At 54.5% G+C, this 23,759-nt stretch overlaps 1 protein-coding gene across 1 annotated transcript in view; it reads right to left on the bottom strand.

The window, feature by feature from the left end:
• Window positions 1-23,759, bottom strand: part of ELN (elastin) — a 45,673-nt gene that overhangs the window by 19,936 nt on the left and 1,978 nt on the right. Inside the window, 17 exon segments of the mRNA XM_025380695.1 lie at window positions 1,223-1,282; window positions 1,367-1,447; window positions 1,768-1,776; window positions 4,456-4,509; window positions 4,813-4,872; window positions 5,298-5,339; window positions 6,253-6,324; window positions 6,803-6,832; window positions 8,357-8,428; window positions 9,736-9,777; window positions 10,461-10,511; window positions 10,622-10,672; window positions 10,949-11,041; window positions 12,380-12,415; window positions 15,902-15,934; window positions 17,379-17,408; window positions 18,232-18,282. Coding sequence (XP_025236480.1) covers window positions 1,223-1,282; window positions 1,367-1,447; window positions 1,768-1,776; window positions 4,456-4,509; window positions 4,813-4,872; window positions 5,298-5,339; window positions 6,253-6,324; window positions 6,803-6,832; window positions 8,357-8,428; window positions 9,736-9,777; window positions 10,461-10,511; window positions 10,622-10,672; window positions 10,949-11,041; window positions 12,380-12,415; window positions 15,902-15,934; window positions 17,379-17,408; window positions 18,232-18,282 — 867 coding nt within the window.

Raw genomic sequence — 23,759 nt, forward strand, 5'->3', positions numbered from 1 at the left:
CTTCCTTCCTTCCTTCCTTCCTTCCTTCCTTCCTTCCTTCCTTCCTTTCTTTCTTTTCTTTCTTTCTTTCTCTTTCTTTCTTTCTCTTTCTTTCCCTCCCTCCCTCTCTTTCTCTCTTTCTTTTTTCTTTCTTTCTCTTTCTTCCTTTCTTTCTTTCCTTCCTGCCTCTCTCTCTCCCTCCCTTCCTCCTTCCCTTCCCTTCCTCCTTCCCTTCCCTTTTCTTCCCTTCCCTTTTCTTCCCTTCCCTTCTCTTCCCTTCCCTTCCCTTTCCTTTCCTCTGTCTTTCTGTCTCTCTTTCCTTTTTTATTTGAACCAAATTCTCACTTACCCAGGCTGGAGTGCAGTGGCATGATCAGAGCTCACTGCAGCCTTGAACTACTGGGCTCAAGCCATCCTCCCACCTCAGCCTCGCAGGTAGCTGGGACCACAGGCATGTGCCACCATGCCTAGATAATTTTTTTTTTTTTTTTTTTTTTGAGACGGAGTCTCGCTCTGTCGCCCAGGCTGGAGTGCAGTGACCGGATCTCAGCTCACTGCAAGCTCCGCCTCCCGGGTTTACGCCATTCTCCTGCCTCAGCCTCCCGAGTAGCTGGGACTACAGGCGCCCGCCACCTCGCCCGGCTAGTTTTTTGTATTTTTTAGTAGAGACAGGGTTTCACCGGGTTAGCCAGGATGGTCTCGATCTCCTGACCTCGTGATCCGCCCGTCTCGGCCTCCCAAAGTGCTGGGATTACAGGCTTGAGCCACCGCGCCCGGCCATGCCTAGATAATTTTAAAATAATTTTTGGAAAGATGGAGTCTCAGTATGTTGCTCAGGCTGGTCTCAAACTCCTGGTTTCAGCCTCCCAAATTGTTGGGATTACAGGCGTGAGCCACTGCACATAGCTAGAATGTGATCTATTTCTAAAGCACAGTCAGAATTCCCTCCACTGGGCACCCACTTAGTTGATGCAGCAGACACCTGTGGGCCAGCCCTGGAGGGGATGGAGTCGGGGGAGCGAGGTCCCCTCTGCAGGGTCCCCTCCCTCTGCTGAGTTAATCAGGGCAAAACAATAGAGATGGCATCTCAGGTAGAGTGATCAGAAGGAGCAAAGGTAAGGAGGCATGAACAATGCGTATTTCAGAAGGGACAAAGACCAAGTCCATTTGGCTTTAGGGCTAGGGTCTCCGAGGTCCATGCAGGAGCCCGAGCTGTGGGCTTGCCACCCCGGGAGGCACTCACCGTACTTGGCTGCCTTAGCGGCTGCTGCTGCAGCTGCAGCTGCAGCTGGAGTCCCAGCACCTGAAAACACAGCCACAGAGGGTGAGGTCCTTGCCTTGTGGCCATCTCAAGGACACACCCACCCCCTGCTGGGACAGATGTTACCTGCGATGCCTCCGATTCCAGGAATTGCCCCAGGCACGCCAGGAACACCGCCCACTCCAACACCAGGGAGGACTCCAGCACCTGTTGAGATGGGGACAGTGCAATGTACTTTCCCAAGGACCCTCCTGAGGACAGGTAGGATGGCCACTTAGACACCGGCATTTTCACCAGTGCGATCTCATCCAGGAATGGGGCCCAGGTGTCTCCAGATGGGCCTGTTTGGGGAGGCCCCCACCCGACTCTACTGTTCCTTGACTCTCCCCCAAAGTGTCCATTTCAACACGCTCATTAAGGGACTTGCATGTTTTCAGACAAATCCCATTCTAATCACTGCCACATACTGAGAAACCACAAGTGGCCGCTCCCTGGGCCAGAGGGGCCCCTGCAGGAATGTTCAAGACTTCCTCTCCCTGTGTTCCGAAGATGCAGCCAAGTTTGTAATCCAAGCGCCTGGCCGCTTGGCTCTGGCAGCCCCTCACAGCCCCGCTCTCCCGCTCCCACATTCCAGCCGTCCCACCAGCCGCTGGGGCCAAGGAGCCTCCGGTGCTGGGAGGGGGGCCTGCAGGGCTTCCGCTGGGAGGCCCAGCTCCAGGCTTCTCCCCACATTCCTGCCTCTCGGACTGGTGGGGAGATAAGGAAAGGGCTTCCCTGGGGCTGAGGATGAAGGAGGACTTCAGCCCTAGTGGTCTGACCCTGAGGTGGGCACTACCTGGGGCGGGGGACAGATGCCCACTCCACTCACTGCATGGGCACAGGAATACCACATTCCATCTGCAGCCATGCTAGCCAAGAGCTCACTGGCCTGAGCAGTGAGTTAAAATTTTTATAGTACACATTAAATTGATATATAACTATTAAATGTTTTAAATGCTTATATATGCATCACCTAAAATTATCTTTCTAACCACCATGGTACCCATTCCCTCTGCTTGGCCTCCTCTTTCCTGTTTTAACCATATAGTAAGCTCCATCTTTATTTTTATTTTTTTTTTTTATTTATTTATTTTTTTTTTTGTGAGACGGAGTCTCGCTCTGTCGCCCAGGCTGGAGTGCAGTGGCCGGATCTCAGCTCACTGCAAGCTCCGCCTCCCGGGTTCCCGCCATTCTCCTGCCTCAGCCTCCCGAGTAGCTGGGACTACAGGCGCCCACAACCGCGCCCGGCTAATTTTTTTGTATTTTTAGTAGAGACGAGGTTTCACCGTGTTAGCCAGGATGGTCTCGATCTCCTGACCTTGTGATCCGCCCGCCTCGGCCTCCCAAAGTGCTGGGATTACAGGCGTGAGCCACTGCGCCCGGCCTTTCCATCTTTATTTTTTAAGGCCTGAATCACACATCACTTTCTCTGGGAAGCCCTTCCCCAGGTAGAAAAAAATGCCTCCCATTTCTTGACTCCCACAACAGTGGCTATATTCTCTACAAGAACTCTTGCTTGTTCCTGATCTCTGAGATGGATGTGTGGGAGGAGGCAGTGAGGGAGGGAAGGAAGCAGACATGGATGAACGCATGGAGGAATGAATGGATGAATGAATGAATGAATAAATGAAGGAATGGATGGATGGGTGCATGGATGCATGGAGGAATGGATGGATGCATGCATGCATGGAGAAATGGATGGGTGGGTGCATAGAGGAATGGATGGAGGTATGCGCGGAAGAACTGGCAGATGGATGGATGGATGGAAGAATTGATGGAGGGAGTGATGGATGGATGGATTGATGGATGAATGGATTGATGGATGGATGGATGGATATATGGATGAGTGGATGGATGGGTAAATGGATGGATGGATGAGTGGATGGATGGGTGGATGCATGGAGAAACGGATAGACGGGTGGATGGATGCATGGGTACTCTGGATGGATGAATGGATGGAAGGATGGACACATGCATGGAGAAATGGATGGATGGGTACATGGAGGAATGGACAGAGGGATGCATGGAAGAATGGGCAGATGGATGGATGGAGGGAGTGATGGATGGATGGATGGATGGATGAGTGGATGGATGGGTAAATGGATGGATGGATGAGTGGATGTATGAATGGATAGATGGATGCATGGAGGAATGGATGGATGAGTGGATGGATAGATGGAAGAATGGATGGAGGGATGAATTGATGGGTGGGTGGATGTATGGATGTATGGAGGAATGGATGAATGGATGCACGGAGGAACAGATGGTGGGTGGATGGATGGATGGATGCATGCATGGAGAAATGGATGGATGGGTGCCTGGAGGAACGGATGGAGGGATAGGTGGATGCATGGAGGAATGGTTGGATGGACGAATGGGTGCACGGAGGAATAGATGGATAGATGATGGATGGATGAATGGAGCGAGGGAGTGATGGATGGATAAATGGATGGATGGATGAGGGGATGGATGGATGGATGAGGGGATGGATGGATGGATGGATGGGTATATGGATAGATGGATGCATGGAGGAATGGATGGATGTGTGGATAGATGGATGGAAGAATGGATGGAGGGAGGGATTGATGGATGGATGAATGGATGGATAAGTGGATGGATGGATGGATGGATGAATGCATGGATGTGTAGATAAGTGGATGAATGGATAGATGAGTGGGTGGATGGATAGATGGATGCATAGAGGAATGAATGGAGGGATGGATGGATGAATGGATGGAGGGAGAGATGGATGGATGAATGAACAGGTGGATGAGTGGATGGATGGATGCATGGGTGGGTAGATGAGTAGATGAATGGATGGATGGATAGATGGATGCATGGAGGAATGGGAATGGATGGAGGGAGGGATAGATGGATGGATGAAAGGATGGCTGGATGAGTGGATGGATGGATAGATGGATGCATAGAGAAATGGATGGAAGGAGGGAGGGATGGAGAAAGTAATAGATGGATAGAAGGATAAATGGATGCATGGACGCATGGAAGAATGGTTGGAAGGAGGGATAGATAGATGGGTGGTGTTGAAAATTTTGAGTAAATGAGGATAAGTAGGGGCCACTTTGGTCATTCATCTATGAGGCAGGCTCTCAATAGTAATGGGAATGGAGAGGCTAGGGGGCTGGAGGCCACCAGGTGGGGACTCCAGGGGCACTCACCCAACTTTGCTGCCGCTTTAGCTGCCGCTGCTGCTGCTGCCTGGGGGCCAACCCCTGCGGGAGGGGAGCAGAGGGGAGAGACCTTGAAACAGTGCTCCTGTATCTCCAGAACCCACTTGTTTCCAGTCCCGAGAGAGCCAATCCACTGACATGCGGGTATATGTGGGGGCTTCAGACCTGGAAGAGGCTGATGGAGCTGCCCCACCCCTCCCCCAGGATCCTGCTGCAGGTTTGCACCAGGGTCTGGATGCAGGGTGGGCTGCTCTGCTTTCAGGAGAGAACCTCACCCACCCCAGGGCTCTGGAGCCCCGAAGATCAGTGATCCCTTGGCTGGAAGTAAGGTGAGGCTTTCCTTACCTGTCCCGGTTGGGTAACCAGCCTTGCCCGCTGCACCAGCCACTCCTCCGGGCCCATAGCCTGCAAAACAGAGAGGCTTGGTGGTTATTTGTGCAGACGTCACCACTACTGCCCTCCCTCTCCCCCTGCCTTGCCCTCGGGGCCCAAGCTGTCCTGAGTCTGCACCTGTCACCCCTAGCTAGAGTGAAAACAAATACAAATACGTGTATGGAATTGTTCTGTCCATTTTACAGATGAGGACACAGAGGCTCAAAGAAGGAACACAGCTCACCTAAGGTCTCATTATTGATAGGTGGGAGGGCAGGGATGGAGACCCATGCTGAGTGCAAAGTCTATGCCCTTTCCTCCTGAGATTCCCACTCCAAGACCCCAACCCTGCCCCAGCGAGGTGCTCTCCTGGCCCAGGGCTGGAAGCACAGCACCCTTGCTAGGACCCTGGAGTGGGAAAGAGCTGGAAGCCCACAGTCTAGAAGGGTCTCACTCACCGTAAGGTAGTTTCCCTGTGCTGTAGGGCAGTCCATAGCCACCTGGAGAGAGGACAGAGCAAGTTCAGGGGCTTCCCCACGCCTTGCTGGGCTCCCACCAACCTGGGTGGACAGATCTGCCCCTACAGGTGCTGAGGCCTGAGACCTCCCACACCAGGGTCCTGAGCTGCTCCCAGGAGAGCAGAGGTGCTGGGTGGAGGAGGCAGAGGACACTTCTGCCCCTGGGGCCCGATGGAACACACATCCCCCTACAAATTCAAGCCCCATCATGTCCCTGGAGTCTTAGTATTTTCCTTACACCCCCTCCCCAGTGGAAAGCATCTCATTGTCTAAGCTGATTGCAGAGGTAGGGGCAGGAGCATGAGGGGGTGGATGTTAGAGGGATCTTTCCAATTAACCGTGTTCCTTTCTAACAGCATAATAGCTTCAGATCGGGGCTATGAGTCTCTGTACATGAGCGTGCGTGTGTAAGTCCAATATCTGCAGACGACTTTCCCAAGCTCTCCTTGGCTGGTGACCATATAGAGGCTTCAATACCCCTTCCCTGCCACCAGAGACACCTGTACCCAGGCTGACTTCTGTGCAGGGAGGCGCAGTGAATGGTGCATTTTTTCTTCTTCTTCTTGTTTTATTTTTTTGGAGACAGAGTCTCACTCTGTCACCCAGGCTGGAGTGCAGTGGCGTGATCTCAGCTCACCGCAACCTCCACATTTCGGGTTCAAGAGATTCTCCTGCCTCAGCCTCCCCAGTACCTGGGATTACAGGTCTGCACTATCACACCTGGCTAATTTTTGTATTTTTAGTAGGGATGGGGTTTCGCCATGTTGGCCAGGCTGGTCTTGAACTCCTGACCTCAAGTGATCTGCCCGCCTTGGCCTCCCAAAGCGCTGGGATTACAGGCATGAACCACCGCACCTGGCCGAGTGGTGCATCTTGAATCATCCCTCTGACTTACCGGGCAGCTTGGGGGCCTTGATGGGGTACCCCAGTGGGACTCCAGGTTGCTGTACCCCAAAGGGTCCAACTCCTGTGGGATTAAAGAGAGCAAGTTCTGGTCCCAGCAGCCCCTTCCAAACCCTCCTCCACCCACTCCACTTTCTGCTCAGACAGAAGGAGCTTGCTACAGCATCCAGAAACCATCCTGCTTCGCAGGACTCCCTGAATCTCCATCATGGGTCAGTTGAGAAACTCCCAGCAACAGGCCACTTCCTCCAGGAAGCTACGGGATTCTCTCCCTCCCGGGGCCTGGGCCCCAGTTCGGGCCTGCAGCCCTTGGCACAGGCTGGCGGGTTTTCTGGACTCCTTTGGACTTTGGGCTGCTATGCCAGCAGAGGCAGCAGGCCTGGGATGGGTGCCACTTTGTGCTACAGCCACTGCAAGGCCTGGCGCAGCAGGCATGGGGAAAATTGGGCAGGTTTGGATAGGATCTTGGGTGCCCAGCCCCTCCCAAGGTAAGAGCGTCTGCCTGGCTGGCCACCCTGCTTCTCCCACCAGCCTTGCCTCACCTGGGATTCCAGCAAAAGCTCCACCTACACCTGTAATGATAAAAAGCTGTCACTGCAGCCCTGGCACTGTGGACACTGGGCCAGACAGTACCAAGGGGCCAGGAGGCCCAAGGAATGGCCAGTTCTTCCCAGACCAGTCCTCGCATGCTGCCCTCACATGAACTCTGGGGTTTCTTTTTTCGGAGACAAAGATTCGCTCTTGTCACCCAGGTTGGGGTGCAACAAGATCGCAATCTCAACTCTCCTCTTCCCAGGTTCCAGCGATTCTCCTGCCTCAGCCTCCCAAGTAGCTGGGATTACAGGTGCAGGCCACCACACCCAGCTAATTTTTGTATTATTAGTAGAGACGGGACTTCACTATGTTGGTCAGGCTGACCTCAGGTGATCCACCCACCTCGGCCTCCCAAAGTGCTGGGATTACAGGTATAAGCCACCACGCCCAGTCTTTTTTTTTTTTTTTTTTTTTTTTGAGACGGAGTCTTGTTCTGTTGCCCAGGCTGGAGTGCAGTGGCATGATCTCGGCTTACTGCAGTCTCCGCCTCCCAGGTTCAAGCAATTCTCCTGCCTCAGCTACCTGAGTAGCTGAGATTACAGACATGCACCACGACACCTGGCTAATTTTTGTATTTTTAGTAGAGACGAGGTTTTACCATGTTGGCCAGACTGCTCTTGAACTTCTGACCTCATGTGATCTGCCTGACTTGGCCTCGCAAAATGCTGGGATTACAGGCATGAGCCACCGCACCTGGTTTTCTTTTCTTTTTCTTATTTGTTTTGTTTTGTTTTTTTTTTTTTGGGAACAGGGTCTCTCTATTGCCCAGGCTGGAGTGCAGGGGCATGATCTCGGTTCACTGCAACCTCTGCCTCCCGGGTTCGAGCGATTCTCCTGCCTCAGCTCCCAAGTAGCTGGGACTACAGGTGCCCGCCACCACACCCGGCTAATTTTTGTATTTTTAGTAGTGATGAGGTTTCACCATATTGGCCAGGCTGCTCTCGAACTTCTGACCTCAAGTGATCCGCCCACCTCGGCCTCCCAAAGTGCTGGGATTACAGGCATGAGCCACTGCATCTGGCCCTCTTTTCTTTCTTTTTTATTTTTGAGTGGGGAACAGGGTCTCTTTCTGTTGCCCAGGCTGGAGTGTAGTGGTGTGATCATAGTTCATGACAAACTTGATCTCCTGGGCTCAAGAGATCCTCCTGTCTCAGCCTCCTGAGTAGTTGGGACCGCAGGTGTGTGTGACCACGTCTGGCTAATTTTTTAATCATGTTTTTGTAGAGATAAGGTCTTGCTATGTTGCCCAGGCTGGTCTTGAACTCCTGGGCCCAAGCGATCCTCCCAGCTCACCCTCCCAAAACACTGGGATTACAGGTGTGAGCTAGTGCGCCCAGCCACAGTCTGGTGTTTCTCAGCACTAGGCTGCCCAGGGCTGGAACCTAAAAGGTGTCACCCAGAGGGCCCTGAGCCAGTCCAGGATCCCACCCCATTTCACACCCGGGGCCAGAAGGTGGTGGGAGAGTCCCCACCATCAGCTCTCTGTCCAGACAGCTGCATACCTGGAGCCTTGGGCTTAACTCCTGTTCCGGTGGGAACTCCAGGGAGCACCCCCACACCGGGGAACCGAGCTCCTGCCGGGGGACAAAGCAGTGAGCATAGGAAGGCAGGCCTTGCAGGCCCTGCTGGGAACCCCTCCCCTCCTCAGGTCCCCCAGCTGACCTCCCTTGGGACCGACTGTCAGTGACAGGCACGGCTCACGGGGTGGGTGGAGAAAGGACCTGTTTAGTGCTGACTTTCCTTCCCTGTCTGGCTCAAGGTCAGAAGATCTGAGTTTTAATCCTATTTCCCAGCCATGTGAGCTTGTGCCTCAGTCAGCCTCATCTCTATGCTGGAGTTAATCACAAAAGCCGTCCCGACCACCCTCCGCAAAAAGGGTAAAGAGAGGGACAGCGGCTGGGTGGTGCCACTCGCCCGTAGACCAGGGAGGCCCATGCTCTCTGGGGCTCTCGTTCACAACCCAGGCCCCCAAAGCAGCCATCTAGCTACAGCTGGGACCATGCCAGCGTCTTCCACCTCTCCCGTCTCCCCTGGGGCTGGGCAGCCTTGGCTCTCGGCGTAGCAGAGGAGAGAGGGAGGAAGGGCCACTCTGTCAGCAAATCCCACAGAACAGCCTAAATCTGGGCTTTTGGGGGAATTCAGGAGGTCACATGTTGGGTGAGGTGGTCAGGCCCTGGCAGGGGAAAGGAGGGTGAGGGGCAGCTCTTTAGGATCTCCTGCAGGGCAGACTCATTGGGTGGCCCCCTGGTGACTCACAGCTTTTGGGAAACAGCTGGTCACTCTGGGGTCTGTCCTTGGGGGCCCGCCTCGGGCTGTGATGATGATCTGTGCTTGGGATCAGGACTTGGGTGGGGTGCAGGAAGGATGATTGACCTTTAGGGGATGGACGGACTGCCAGGGACCTTATGTCTGTTAGCCTGAGCTTTGGTGTTTGGGGAAATGGCTCAGGTCAGGACCCAGGGCTTCTGGTGGCCTCTGCTTTTCGGGGAGGCGAGGGGAGTACTAGGGAGGTTGAGGGGGCTGCTTTTCTGTTTCTTTTTCTTTTTCTTTGTTTTGAGACAGGGTCTTGCTCTGTCACCCGGGCTGCAGTGCAGTGGCGCCATCATAGCTCAATGCAGCCTGGACCTCCTGGGCTCAAGCAATCCTCCCACCTCAGCCTCCCGAGTAGCTGGGACTACAGGTGCACACCACCATGCCTGGCTAAATTTTTTTGTAGAGACGAGGGTCTTACTATGTTGCCCAGACTGGTCTCAAACTCCTGGCCTCAAGCCATCCTCCCGCCTCAGTCTCCCAAAGCAACGGGATTACAGGCGTGAGCCACTGAGTCCTGGCTGCTTTCTTCCTATACAGTCCCTGTTTCCCTCCTTGCCCTCACCTGTGCCTGGGAGCACTCCACCTGGGTATACACCTGGCAGCCCCACACCTGTGGCCAAAAGAAAGCAAAGTTATGAGCAGTAGCTCAGCCTCCAGGGATTCCCTCCCCGGCCCTCCCCACCCAGGCAGCTCCAAGGCCCTCAAACCCACAGCCCCTTGCCCGACAGGGGCAGCCAGGGACAGACGTGGGGTGGCCACAACCCTCCTCCCACGAGTTTCGGAAGTCATCTGCAAACTCTTCGGTGTGTGGATTTATCTCTGTCTCCTGGAGCCTGTTTACATGGCTGGGCCAGCCCACCTCTGGCTAACAGCTTCCAGATGTCCCTCCCTGCTGTGTAGACTCAGGCAGTCTTTTGTTTAACCTGAAGTCACTTCCTAAAGGGCTTGGTTCGGCAGAACGAGTACCAGATGGGGAGTCAGAGGACACGGGGCTCCCCTAGCTCTGTCAGGACTTGCTGCAAGCCCTTCCACACTGACTCGCCTCTTTGAGCCTCAGTTTCCCCATCTGTCGCCCGACAGCCTGCCACAGAGCCCGTCTCTTTCTACCCCAGGATCCTGGGAGAAGGGCCCAGGAAGTAGGCCAGGCCCCTCCTCCCCATTTCACAGACGCAGGCACCACACTTTGGGCCTGGCTAGTTTCTCTGCCCGACTGAAGCCAGGCCCTGCCCGCCCCTCCCTGCCCTCTGCCCCTCCCTGCCCTCTGTCCTCCAGCCCCAGGGACTCCGCACTGACCCGGCACTTTCCCAGGCTTCACTCCGGCTCCAGGCTGAGGAACCACCGCACCTGGTACAGAAGGGGCCACATCAGAGTTGGCTCCACCCAGGTCTGCAAGCTTGACCCAGGGAGTTCGGGGACAGCCATCGTACCTGTAGACACTCCTAAGCCACCAACACCGCCAACACCACCAATGCCACCAACTCCTGGGACACCACCGAGCCCAGCGCCTGCAGAGCCAGGATAGGTGAGGCATTGCACAAGGAACAGTGGGGAGGCAGAAGGGCCCGGGGCTGCATGCTGAGGGCCTGGCATTGAGGTCTGGCCCTGTTACTAACTCACCTGCAGACTGGGCACAGCTAGCTGCCTCCCTGAGCCCCAGTAGATTGCAGCTAACAATCCCACCCACCCAGTTCCCAGGTCTGAGTTGAGGGGGTTCTTTGCAAAGCGGAGGGGCCCCGTGGCAGCCAGAGGGCTTGTGGCATGCCCCAAAGAGCACCACTCACCAGCCTTGGCAGCTTTGTAAGCTGCAGCAGCATCAGCCACTCCGCCAGGCACCAGAGCCCCCGGAAAGGCACCTGCAGGGAAGGCGCCGAGCCCTGCGGAGGGGAGGATGGGGTGAGGTCCTGAGCTACCACACCCATGAAGACTCCTACACTGGCCCTGCCTGGCCGTGCCCCACTCAGGAAGCAGATTGGAGGCTCTTCTGCTGTCTGCCAGACATCAATGCCTGCAGGACATCTATGTGAGCACTGCTCACCAGTACTGGATTTTTTTTTTTTTTTTTAAAGACAAGGTCTCACTCTGTCACCCAGGCTGGAGTGCAGTGGTGCGATCTGGGCTCACTGCAGCCTCAACCTCCCAGGCTCAAGCAATCCTCCCACCTCAGCCTTCTGAGTAGGTGGGACTACAGGTGCATGCCACTGTGCCTGGCAATTTTTTTTTTTTTTTGTATTTTTTGTAGTGACAGGATTTCACCATCTTGTCCAGGCTGGTCTCGAACTCCCGGGCTCAAGCCATCTGCCCGTCTCAGCCTCCCAAAGTGCTAGGATTACAGGTGTGAGCCACTGTGCCTAAGCACCATAACTAGATTCTGTGCTGGGGTTAATGTGTCGGACAGCTCTGACAAAACTATATGGCTCTTTTTTTTTTTTCCTTTAGCGATGGGGTCTTGTGGCTGGGCACGGTGGCTTGAGACTGTAATCCCAGCACTTTGGGAGGCCAAGGTGAGTGGATCACTTGAGGCCAGAAGTTCGAGACCAGCCTAGCCAACACGGGGAACCCTGTCTCTACTAAGAATACAAAAATTAGCCGAGCGTGGTGGTGCACGCCTGTAATCCCAGCTATTTGGGAGGCTGAGACACAAGAATCACTTGAACCCGAGGCGGAGGTTGTGGTGAGCTGAGATCGAGCCAGTGCACTCCAGCCTGGGTGACAGAGTGAGACTCTGTCTCAACAACAACAACAACAACAACAACAAAAGAGATAAAGTCTTTCTCTGTCACCCAGGCTGGAGTGCAGTGACATGATCATAGTTCTCTGAAGCCTTAGCCTCCTGGGCTCCAGTGATCCTCTCACTTCAGCCTTCCTGAAAACTGCATGGATCTTTTGGGGTCAAATTTCCCCACCCACCTCCTCTAGAATGCCTTCCTGAACCCCTGCTGAGTTAAGTGACTCCCCTGGGCTTCCTTGGTCCGTGGGGCTTCCTCCATGCAGCCTTCACTACTATGTTATAAAGGAACCCAGGTACTCAGCTGCCATTTCCTCATGTCCTGGGCAGCTGCTTGGGGCAGGTGGTATCAGCATCAGTCCCCATCAGTGCCCAGGACGGAACCTGGCCTGTACCCTTGTTCCATGACTGTGCTCCATACCAGCCCTGGGTTGAGCTCAGGGTCTGGTCCCCACAAAGGGCATCTTGTTTGGGTGTCAGTACTCACCTGCCCCAAGGCCAGTGCCCGCAAGCCCTCCGGGACCTGTGGATAGGAAAACAGAGACAGGTGTATAGGCAGCATTCCGAGGCCCAGAGTGGGAAGGGTCTCATGGAGTTAGGGCAGTGCTGTGATCAGCCACTCAGGTCCCTGGGCTGGTCCCTAAGCCTGTGATGCTCAGGGTCGATCCTGATAAAATAGCATTCACCAGTAGTTTAGTGAGCGACTACTATGCGCAATGCAGGTGTCATTGCACCGATCCCTAACAAGCCTGGGCCAGCCCTGTGCTTCTCCTAGAAGTCCTGCTGGCTAACAGGATTCAGCAGGGCTTTCGGCAAGGGCTGGGACAGAGCAGAGTCCGTGAGCGAGACCTCACCCAGGCCAGTGAGATTTGTCTTCTGCTTCCTTGCAGATATCTCTTGACTCAGTCCCCTCCCCTTCACCTACATTGGGGAACTCCTGTGTCCCCACTACCCATCTGTCCTTCCATCCAGCCTGCCCTGCAGCCCAGGAGCCTCCTTGCTAAGATGTTTATGAGACATCAAATGGGTCCCTCTGGCTGTCTCCTCCCCACATCTGGGCCCAATCGCTTCGTCTCCCGTGCCGGGAGACATTCCATTGCCTTGGCCAGGACCAATGGGCCATCAGGTCGGAGTTCACAACCGTGCCAGGTTTGTTTCTAATTATGTGACGATCTCTCCTACAAGTGCCAGTCCTGAGCCCCAGGGGCGAGTCCTCTCCGGGGATGGATCCCAAACATGGAACCCGCTGTACCCTGGATAGGTCCCCCTTGGCTTTCCCTGGGTGTGGTCTCTGTTACTAACCACTCCTCATCCCTCATTTCTTACTAGTGGGACCTGGACCCCTCTGAAACTCAGCCAGCCTCATGTAAGAAGCGTCTCTGCCTCTGGGCGGGAGCGCCTGGTGATCAGGCAGAAGTCACTTCCCAGCACTCGGGCCCTGCCCCACCAGCTCTGGCAGTCGCTTCTCTCAAGCCAGGCCTGTTTCCTGAGCTCTGAGAGGGCAAGGGACATGCTCAGACCTGTCCACAGAGGGACTGACAGCGGAAGCTGAGGACTGCACAGGAAGTGAGAAGAGGCTGGGACTGCAGTGGGGGACAGGTGGCTTCTCTGGAGCCATCTTCCTTTTTCCCATGATCCCAGCCTGAACGTCCTGTCCTGTGGCCTGACCACTTCTGCCTCTGCCTGCCCTCCTTCCTTTGCACTCACCTGCCCCAAATGCCCCAAGGATTCCAGCACCCGGAAAGGAGGAGAAAGTGGGGAGGGGCTGACCACAGCTGGGAGTCCAGGGACCTGGCCAGCCCCATCCTCCTTTCTTTCTGGAATCAGAGAGTTCTAGATTCAGACCCTGCTGCTGCTACCCAGCCTCCATGAGCACAAGCAGGTTAATTTGCCTCTCCGATCAGGCTCAGTTTTCACCATCTACAAAATGGCCATTATATCGCCTGCCTTCCTGGGACCAGTGAGTATGTGCGCAGAAAGCACCTAGTGTGTGCAACCTACCCAGGGCGCACAGTGGGTGCTCCCAGGTCCTTCTTGTCCTTGCCCGTGACCCTCTCAGTGGGCGACTGGCCTCTGGCTAGTGCTCAGGGTGTGGGGCCTGCAGACTCCCAGCTGCCCGGTCCCCCGCTGAGAGCTGAGGCAGGGCGGGGCCAGCTTGGACCCGCGGTGGCGCCCACGTGGAAAAGCAGCTGCCAGGCCACCCACCCTCTGTCACCAAGGGATTAATTGTTCCCAGGCATGACACGCGCTGCCTGTGCCCCATTCCATTCTGCCTGGGCAGGCCCGGACGTCCAGGCAGCCCGGATGTGGGGGCTTCCCTGGGGGTGCCATGGGGGCTCTGCCAACCCTTTTGTAGCCCTGAGTCTTCGGGGAGGTCATGGAATCCAGCCCCTTGCCTGGAAACAGCGCCCTTTTTATCAGAAGGAGATGCTCTGACTTTCCTTTGGACTGACTCCTTCACCCTGAGCTGGAAGTTCTTTCAGAAGTCTAACCTAAATCTTTCATTAACAAAAGCTTCACTTTCGCAACTACACATCCTGGAACTCCACAGGGAGTTGTCTGTCTTTCCTCCGGTGTTTAACCACAACCTGCTCTGTGTCTCTTGCTGCTAGTGGGATCAATGAATGTACCTTCCAGCTTTGCAGGCACAACCTCCTCAATTTGGGTCTTCTAGGCCAAGCACAGACCTACCTCCGCACCTCTGTGCCACTATCATCTCCCCTGTCCTCTCTCCACCATCAAAGACCCTGCTAAGAACTCTCACCCACTCCAGGAGGACAGGGTATAGGTGCTGGCAGGGATAAATGGCAAGCCCCCAGGGTCTCCTGGCCTTGCAGAGCCCTGTAGACCCCAGGCACCCCACTCTCCCGCCTCTCCTGGCCCCAGCCCCGGTGTTTCACAACCCAGATGGACTTTCAGCGCAGGGGAATCTGGGTCTTGAAGATTCATTTGCACTTGGATTATCAACGATCAGGATTTCATAAGAGCTCTTGGACATCTAAACTGTGTCCTGGAGACTTGGGCTTCTGAGCCAGGGCAACACAGCTCAGGGTGTGGGGCGGCCAAAGTCACATGTGGAGCGTCTCATGCCGAGGGGCCATCAATCTGGAGAGAGACGCTGTTTCCTCCACCTGCTCCTTATCCGCCAGTATTTCCCGGAGGGACCTGCCCCGCCCTCCTTCCTGGGGGTGCATTCCCCAGAGCTGAGAGTGGACCCTCGTGGCAGATCCCAATCCCTTGGGTGAGGCCAGGATAGATCCGGCCACACCTTCTTACTGGAAAACTCCATGGTCTGGACACAGCTGGAAGGGGCCTGAGATTAGGAGGGGAGCTTATCCGGGACCAGGGTTGTGCTCAGCTTGGGCTTGGGGTCAGGGCTTGGCCTGAGGCCAGGATTGGGGGTCCTGTGGGACCAGGGTCAGCAGGGCCAGCAGGGTCAGGGTTCAGCCTGGGGTTAGGCTCAGGGCTTGGATTGGGGTTAAGCTTCAGCTTGAGACCGGTGCTCTGTCTGGAGTCAGGAGAAGGGATCAGAATGGCATCAAGGTCAGGGCGATCTGGGGTCAAGGGCTAGGGGATCACTCAGGGGAAGTCTGGGGCTGAGGATCTGGGGCTGAGCTCCCAAGGATCATATAAGGCTTGGAGGCCACTGGAACCGGAGCAATCCCTGACGTTGCCTCTAGTGCCGAGGCTCTGAGACAGCCTCTCCTTTGCAGAGAGGAGTTTCTGGACAGCTGGGTGCACACACAAGCACGTGCAGGGTAGATGCTAGACGCCCTCACACAGGGAGGACGTGGAGCTGCTTGCAGCCTCCTGTTCCTGGAAGCCCCAGGACCTGGCCCAGGCCTACGCATCCTTGGGAGGCTAATCGGTGTCCACACCTCCCTCCTTTCTCCTGCCCGTTGGCTTCCTTGTCCTGTTCCCACCTTCCTTGTCTCTTTCCCAGTTGGGTAGGTTCCTCCCTCCCCAGCCCCCTCGCTCTCTCTCAGTGCTCGGAGGCCTTGGGTCTTACCTGGCTTGAGAGGTTTGCCTCCAGGCCCCAGCGCTACAGATGGAAGAGAAGATAGTGAACGGGGGTGCCCAGCTCATCCATCTACTACTTATCCAACCCCCGTCCCAGGGAAAGTGTGGGCAGTGTGGAATCTCACGCCCCAGGTCCTCCCCTTCAGACACGGAGCCCCTGGGAACCTAGCTCTACTTCTAACTCATGGTTTATACTCTTTGAGCCCCAGAGTCTCAGCCTCAAAATGGGATGATGGGCCGGGCGCGGTGGCTCATGCCTGTAATCCCAGCACTTTGGGAGGCTGAGGCAGGCGGATCATCTGAGGTCAGGAGTTTGAGACCAGCCTGGCCAACATGGTGAAACCCTGCTCTACTAAAAATATAAAAATTAGCCGGGCGTGGTGGCATGTGCCTGTAATCCCAGCTACTCGGGAGGCTGAGGCAGGAGAATCACCTGAACCTGGGAGTTGGAGGTTGCAGTGAGCCAAGATTGCTCCACTGTACTCCAGCCTGGGTGACAAGAGCAAGACTTTGTCTCAAAACAAAAAAAAGGGATGATGGTGCCTGTTCAGCTGGCTTGGCAGGGAGGGTTTTGAGGATCAAAAGAAATAGGAAGGGGCTGGGCAAGGTGGTTCACGCCTATAAACCCAGCACTTTGAGAGGCCGAGGCAGGCAGATTGCTTGAGGTTGGGAGTTTGAGACCAGCCTGGCCAACATGATGAAACCCTGTATCGGCAGGGCGCGGTGGCTCAGGCCTGTAATCCCAGAACTTTGGGAGGCCGAGGAGGGTGGATCACGAGGTCAGGAGATCGATACCATCCTGGCTAACACGGTGAAACCCCGTCTCTACTAAAAAAGACAAAAAGTTAGCCGGGTGTGGTGGCGGGCACCTGTAGTCCCTGCTACTTGGGAGGCTGGGGCAGGAGAATGGCATGAACCCGGGAGGCAGAGCTTGCAGTGAGCCGAGATCGCGCCACTACACTCCAGCCTGGGCGACAGAGTGAGACTCCGTCTCAAAAGAAAAAAAAAAGAAAGAAACCCTGTCTCTAGAAAAAATACAAAAATAAGCTGGGCGTGGTGGCACACGCCTGTAGTCCTGGCTAATTGGGAGGCTGAGGGAAGAGAATCACTTGAACCTGGGAGGCAGAGGCTGCAGTGAGCTTAGATCATGCCACTGCACTCCAGCCTGGGCGACAGAATGAGACTCTGTCCCTCCCCCGGCCCTACCCTCCTCCAGAAAAAAAAAAAAAAAAAAAAAAAAAGAAAGGAAGGTAGAGAGCACCAGGGATAAAGTCTAGGGCAGGCACTGGGAAGGCCAATGGGTTCTGGTTCTCAAGGAAGCCTCTTCCCCCCGCCTGGACGCTGTCTGTGAAATGAGGGAGTCCTCGATGCTTGGGTCTCCTACGGTTATCAGGTCTGAGAATGCGTGCGGCTCGGGTGAAACCCAGGCCCCTTCAGTGAGGAACAAGTGTGGTTTCTGAGCTCACCTCCTCCTCCAAGGCCTCCGAGACCAGCCCCTGTGGGGGGAGAGAGAGAGAGAGAGAGAGCATCAGTATTCCTGCCAGGCAAGCCGGCTGCCACCCCCAGCTATGGGTGAATCCACCCCTGCCTAACACGGGACCTTGGGCAAGCCCTGTCCTCTGCAAGCCTCAGTTTTCTCTTCTGCTTGGCCAGCAGTCCAGTGCCAGTTTGTATCTGGGGGAGTGCTGGTGTCTCTCTGCACTTCCATGTCACTTCTGCACACTCAAATACTTTTTAAGTATTGAAAGTATTACTTTCGATTTTTCTTTTCTTTTTTTTCTTTTCCTTTTTAGAGACAGGGTTTTACTCTGTCACCCAGACTTCAGTGCAGTGGTGCAATCATAGCTCACCACAGCCTTGAACTCCTAGGCTCAAGTGATCCTCCTGCCTCAGCCTCCCCAGTAGTTAGGACTACAGGCATGCACCACCATGCCCAGCTAATTCTTTTTTTTTAATTTCTATACTGCATTTTCATTTTTCTCAACATAGAACATGGTTAAAATTTTTAATTTTCGTGTGTGTGTGTGTGTAGAGAGGGGGATCTCCCTATGTTGTTCAGGCTGGTCTCAAACTCCTGGCCTCAAGCAGTCTCCTTTCTCTGCCTCCCAGAGTGTTGAGATTACAGGCGTGAGCCACCGTGTCCAGCCTGTATGCTCTTAATAGCTGTAAATCAGTGTCTTGTTAATTGCATTTTAAGTGGGCATGACTTCCGGTAGGTGTGTCAATGTTCCTACCTTCTGTAGTGTCAAAGTGTGCATCTATTACGGACATCATCATCATCTGCATGACTTGGGCGTGTGGAAGTTTCATGTACATTACCTGGATAATAGACTCCTCCAGGAACTCCACCAGGAATGGCCCCAGGGACTCCTGGAAGGAAACAGGTAGAGTCAGTCCTCCAGGAGCCAGAACTATTAGGTTGGTGCAAAAGTAACTGTGGTTTTTGCCATTACTTTCAATGACAAACCCCAGAATTACATGGAAACAAGAATGATGCTGATGGCAATAATGACATTGCTTGTCTCCAGAGCAATTTACAAAGTGTATACTTTGTGTTTACAAAGTGTGTTCTCATTCTTGCTCTTTGAAATCGGCCTGTGAAGTTGGAAGGGCAGGGCTTACTGTCATCATTTTGTTTTGTTTGGGACAGACAGTCTCGGCCTGTTACCCAGGCTGGAGAGCGTGGCGGGATCTCAGCGCACTGCAACCTCCGCCTCCCCAGTTCAAGCGATTCTCCTGCCTCAGCCTCCTGAGTAGCTGGGATTACAGATGCATGCCACCACGCACAGCTAATTTCTGTATTTTTAGTAGAGATAGGGTTTCACTATGTTGGGCAGGCTGGTTTTGAACCCCTGACCTGAAGTGATCTGCCTGCCTCGGCCTCCCAAAGTGCTGGGATTACAGGTGTGAGCCACAACTCCCAGAGACTATCATTTTAACAGACGTGAAATCAGGTACAGAGAGGTTAAGGGACATGCCTGGGGCCACACAGCTGGAAAGAGACGGAGCCTGGATTCGAGCTCAGGCCAGTCCTTTATTTTCGAGACAGAGTCTTGCTGTGTCGCCCAGGCTGGAGTGCAGTGGCACGATCTCGGCTCACTGCAACTTCCTCCTCCCAGGTTCAAGCGATTCTCCTGCCTCAGCCTCCCAAGTAGCTGGGACTATAGGCATGCACCCCCATGCCTGGCTAATTCATTTTTTTGTAAAGACAAGGTGTCAGTATGTTGCCCAGGCTGGTCTGGAACTCCTGGGCTCAAGTGATCCTCCTGCCTTGGCCTCCCAAAGTGCTGGGATGACAGGCCCCTGTGCCCTGCTGCCAGTCCTTGGAGTATGACGGTTCTTGCTGTGTTACCTGGTTCTCCCTGGAGTCAGGGAGAGGGCCTGGGGTGGAAAACACTGGGTCTGAGCACCTCTCACCAGGCAGCCCACTCTCTTCCTGAGCTGAGCTGCCGGGTAGAGGCCAGAGCTTTGGGAAGGGCAGGCCGGGCTGCTACAGCAAGCATTAAGGAGGTGCAGCTGCCAGCACAAATGCAGCCATTCCCACACTGATAGGACGGCGTGAGGTCAGCGTCCTCAGCCACTGGGCAGCCGAGCTTGGGTGGGGCTCTGGCCGTCTGACACGGGCTGTCTTAGGAGGCGCCGAGGCCGCAGGGGGACGCCATGAATGAGCACAGTGAATAGTTTCCTAAGGAAAAGCGAATTCACCGGCCAGGCAGGATCACGAGTTCAGTCCCCATGGACCAGTGAAGCTCTCACTGGGGAACGCTGTGATGCTGGATCCAGACCTTGCCTGAGCCATCACCATGGCAACAGACGGGGTCCCAAACCGGGGCCTTGGCTCCACCTCAGAAGGCCCCCCTCTGAGCTTGACAAGCCACCTTGCCAAAGCCCCAGCCCAGCCCTCCCTCACTGCTTTTTCTGAAAGGAGCTGAGAGCCCCGTGGGGCATGGGCGTGGCTGGGGGATGGTGTCTCTGCAATGTGTTCACGGAGGCCTTGCGGCCAGACGTCTGGCCTCCAAGGCCTGGCGACGCTGCACAGCTGGGCTTGCTGGCCCCAGGGCCCTGTCAGCCTCAGCTGCAGCCCAGCAGGGTCAGGGCTGTGGAGCTGTCACAGCCGCCTGTGCCAAGACCCCGGCACCACCCCCTCTCAGGGCTTGTGGCTCCTCAGGCACTGCAATCCAGGCCTGAAGTGTGCGAGTAATCTGGTCAGAACCTCAAGGCTTGGAGTGGTGGCCCCAGGGGGGCTGGGCCTGCTGGGAAGGAGCACTTGGGTCCTGTCATCCGTTGCCAGCACACACATGGCCCGCCTCGGGCCTCTGATGCCTTCCCTGGCTCCGGCCTCCAGCTCTTAACAGTCTCTTATGTGTCTTTCTCTGCCTTGGCCTCTCTCCTTCCTCCTCTTTCTCCCCCTCTCCCTCCTTCTTCATGTCCCTCTCTCCCTTCCTCTCTACTCTCCGGCTCCAGAGCAGACTGCAGGGAACAGTGTGGTGGAGGTGGGGGGAAGAGCAAAGTGCTCAGAGCAGACCCCTCTGGCTTCTAATTCTGGCTTCGCTGCTTCTTACCATCTGTGTGACCTTGGGCAAGTCACTCAACCTCTCTGAACATCGGTTTCCTTTTCTGCGACACAGGGCAGATAATCACTTGGTTGCTGCAAGGTTGCAAGGTTGCTGCAAATTGTAAAAGGGTTCAAGTAACAAGCTATATCCTCTTCTGGAGCTGGCACACAGGAATTGCTCAAAAATAAAAAGACAGTGGCCCTTACGTTTCATTTTCTTCCCATTTCACTGCACAGTCGGTTGTCCAGGGCCAGGTATACAGTAGTTACTCAATACATGATGGGTGAATTAAGGAGAGGGGAGGCAGGGAGGTTGTCTGTGAATCCAGCTCTAACCTGTTTCATCCCCGTCTGCCCTGGGAGTCCCCCTGCCTTGGGCTTGTTGAGCCCCCGCGCCTGGCTGAACCCTGACTTCCTTTCTCCTGGGGTTCTGCCCTCCTGCACCCCAGGCACTTTCTGGGGGGAAAGACTTAGCTTCCCCTCCCCCAGATCTCCTCTGTCCCCACTGTCCACCCCCACCATTCAGATCCTGATGATGGTGGCGTTTGCCAAACTTCACGCCTGAACCGCGATAGCCTGGGGAGCCCGAGGTTTTAATCCCCATTTTGCAATGAGGGAATGGAGAAGGTTTAGGGGCTGCGAAGGATCCCTGCCTCTCTGCAAGTGAGAGGGGTGAGAATAAAATTAGACAGCAGCTGGAAATTGGAAAGGGCTTTGAAAAGGTAACAGCCGCTTCCCCGGGCCCCACAGGGCATCCTCACTTCTCCCTCCACTCCTTGGCACAAGCCGTTTCTCCTGCCAGGAATGTCCTTGCCTCCGTCCAAGCCCTACCCCTGCACCAGGGCTGAGCTCAGACTCTCCTGCCTGCCTTTCCCGAGCCCACGGCTCTCCCTGACTGTGTTGCTCAGCTGGCCCTAAGCAGTTGGCCTGGAGAACACTTGTCTTGTTTTATGTGGTTTTGGCATGTTTCACTGACTAGCCCAGGGTGGAACTTGTCTCTTGCATCTTAGAATCACGATCCTAGACTCTCAGGGATCATAACAGTCTTCTGGCCTGGGCTGGACCTCCTTCCGCAAACATCCTTCGTGTTCTGCTTGCATACCTCCCATGACAGGAAAATCACCACCTCCAGATACTGTCAGCACTGACTGCAGACAGGACTTCCTCCGACTGAGAGTCTGCTCTTCTGTCTCTTCGGTTCTGCCTGCCAGAGCCTGTAGTCTGGGACTTACCCCGCATCCACAGACAGCTCCTCCAACATTTACCTTTCTTTCTTATTTATTTATTTTTAAATGTTCATTTTTTTATTTTTTAAATAGAGATAGAGGCCTCCCTATGTTGCCCAGCTAGTCTCAAACTCCTGGGCTCAAGTAATCTGCCCACGTGGGCCTCCCAAAGTGCTGGGATTACAGGCATGAGTCACTGCACCTGGCCCCATTTACCTTTCTCCTTAGGTCTAACTCAAATGTCACTTCTGCCGGGAAGCCTTCTTGGATTTCCCAAGGCTCCTTCTGGCCACCCCCAACCCAGTCCTGTCTGCTTCTTTCATCATTGCACCTCTATTTACACATTAGCTGCCTCTCCACTAGACAAAACATGGTGTAAGTAGCGAGAGGGAGTATTAAACCTTAGCAATGTGCACTAATTACAAGGATCCATGAGCCCAAATTAGCAGACTCTGAATAAGATAATAGATTATTTTAAAAATGTCCATTCCCACGGTCCTTTTATTTGATGCATTTTTTTCCCCAGATATTACATTGCTGGAACCTCTCATTGGCTCTAGGAGATACTTCAGGCAGGGCTGTTTCTCTCCATTTTGCAGCCAGGGAAACGGAGAACCAGCGAGCTGAAGTGCCTAGTCTGGGACCCCTAGCTGACCCCAAGTCACACGTAGGGCCATTTGCCCGGGCCCTGGGCTCCAGGTTCAAAGAGTTGGAAGCAGCCTGTTTGGGAGCGAGCCTGGGGCCAGCCGGCCTTGGCAGGGGGCTTTGCCAAACCAAAGTCCAGGGGACTGACTTGGGGAGCAGATAAGACCACACCAAGCTGTTTGTTGTTTGCATGCAGAGGGCTGCCAAGAGTTTTCAAAAACAAGCTGTCCTCCACTGGGTGACTGTGTCCCCTCCCACACAGGGCACATTTGCCCTCATGCCAGGGCCTCAGCAGACACACAGAGCGGAATCAACCTCTAAACCAGTGCTTCTTGGCTCTGGCGACCCATCGTCACCTGGGGAGCTTGAAAAGTCTGTGTCCAGGTCCCTCCCCAACCAAAGCAAGCAGGGATTTTTGGGTGGGAAGTCTAATAGATAGCCAGGTTGAAAACCCCTGTTCCTGCGTAAGGACGGGAAAAAAATAATTAAAAAAATATTTAAAAAGAGGCAGTGGTTCATGCCTGTAATCCAAGCACTTTGGGAGGCCGAGGTGGGAGGATCACTTGAGCCCAGGAATTCAGACCAGCTTGGACAACACAGCGAGACCCTGTCTCAGTTTAAAAAAATAAAAAAAGTAAAAAAGAAAAAGAAAAAAGAAAAATAAAAGAAAAGGAAAGCTCTGTTCCAAACCATCTTCAGTTCGGAAATCAGGAAAAACAAAACCAAAAACCAAATCCCTGATACTATTTCTGGGGGATGGGAAAGAATTATCCCTGGGTTAATTTCTCATGGTCACTTTTGAAACAGCCTGGGGGCTGGGCCGCTTGTCCCCTCCTCCTGCTCCCCCACTCCCGCAACAGGGTTCCTTCCTTGGAGCCGCTGAACTTGCGTAAGTGACACCCTCCTCCTTGAGGGAGAAGCCAGGCTCCCCCAGGACAGCCAGGTGAGTGGCAGTGAGCGTGTGACCGAGCGCCTCACTCCTCGTGTTGGCTCACCGACCTCTGCAGATTTCAGTAGCACTTCTGTGCAAAACCCCACAGGAGCTCATCAGTTCACACACCCCTTATTTGGACCTAGCAAGTCCAGCCACCTGGGACAGAGCTGAGATTGATCTCTGCAAAGTGCGAGGCCAGCTGGGCGTTTAGCAGTGTCACTGAGGACACAAGGAGAGAGCTGATTCTGCCTAGGTCACGGCCGCTTTAAAGGACTCAGCCCCAAGCCTTCCCCTCCCCAAATGTTGCCTGCTAGCTCACTCCTAACCCTCTCGCCCTTTGACCTGGGGCAGAGAGTTGGCTGATACTGACCCCCAGGGACTACCTTAGCCTGCCGGAGCCTCAGTTTCCTTGTTTGTCAAGTAATGATAATAATTTCTAATTCTCAAGGTTCCTTGATGATGAACTGCCGCCCTATAGGGGGTGGCC

Source organism: Theropithecus gelada, chromosome 3 (assembly GCF_003255815.1).
Source record: "Theropithecus gelada isolate Dixy chromosome 3, Tgel_1.0, whole genome shotgun sequence".
Lineage (NCBI taxonomy): Eukaryota > Metazoa > Chordata > Mammalia > Primates > Cercopithecidae > Theropithecus > Theropithecus gelada.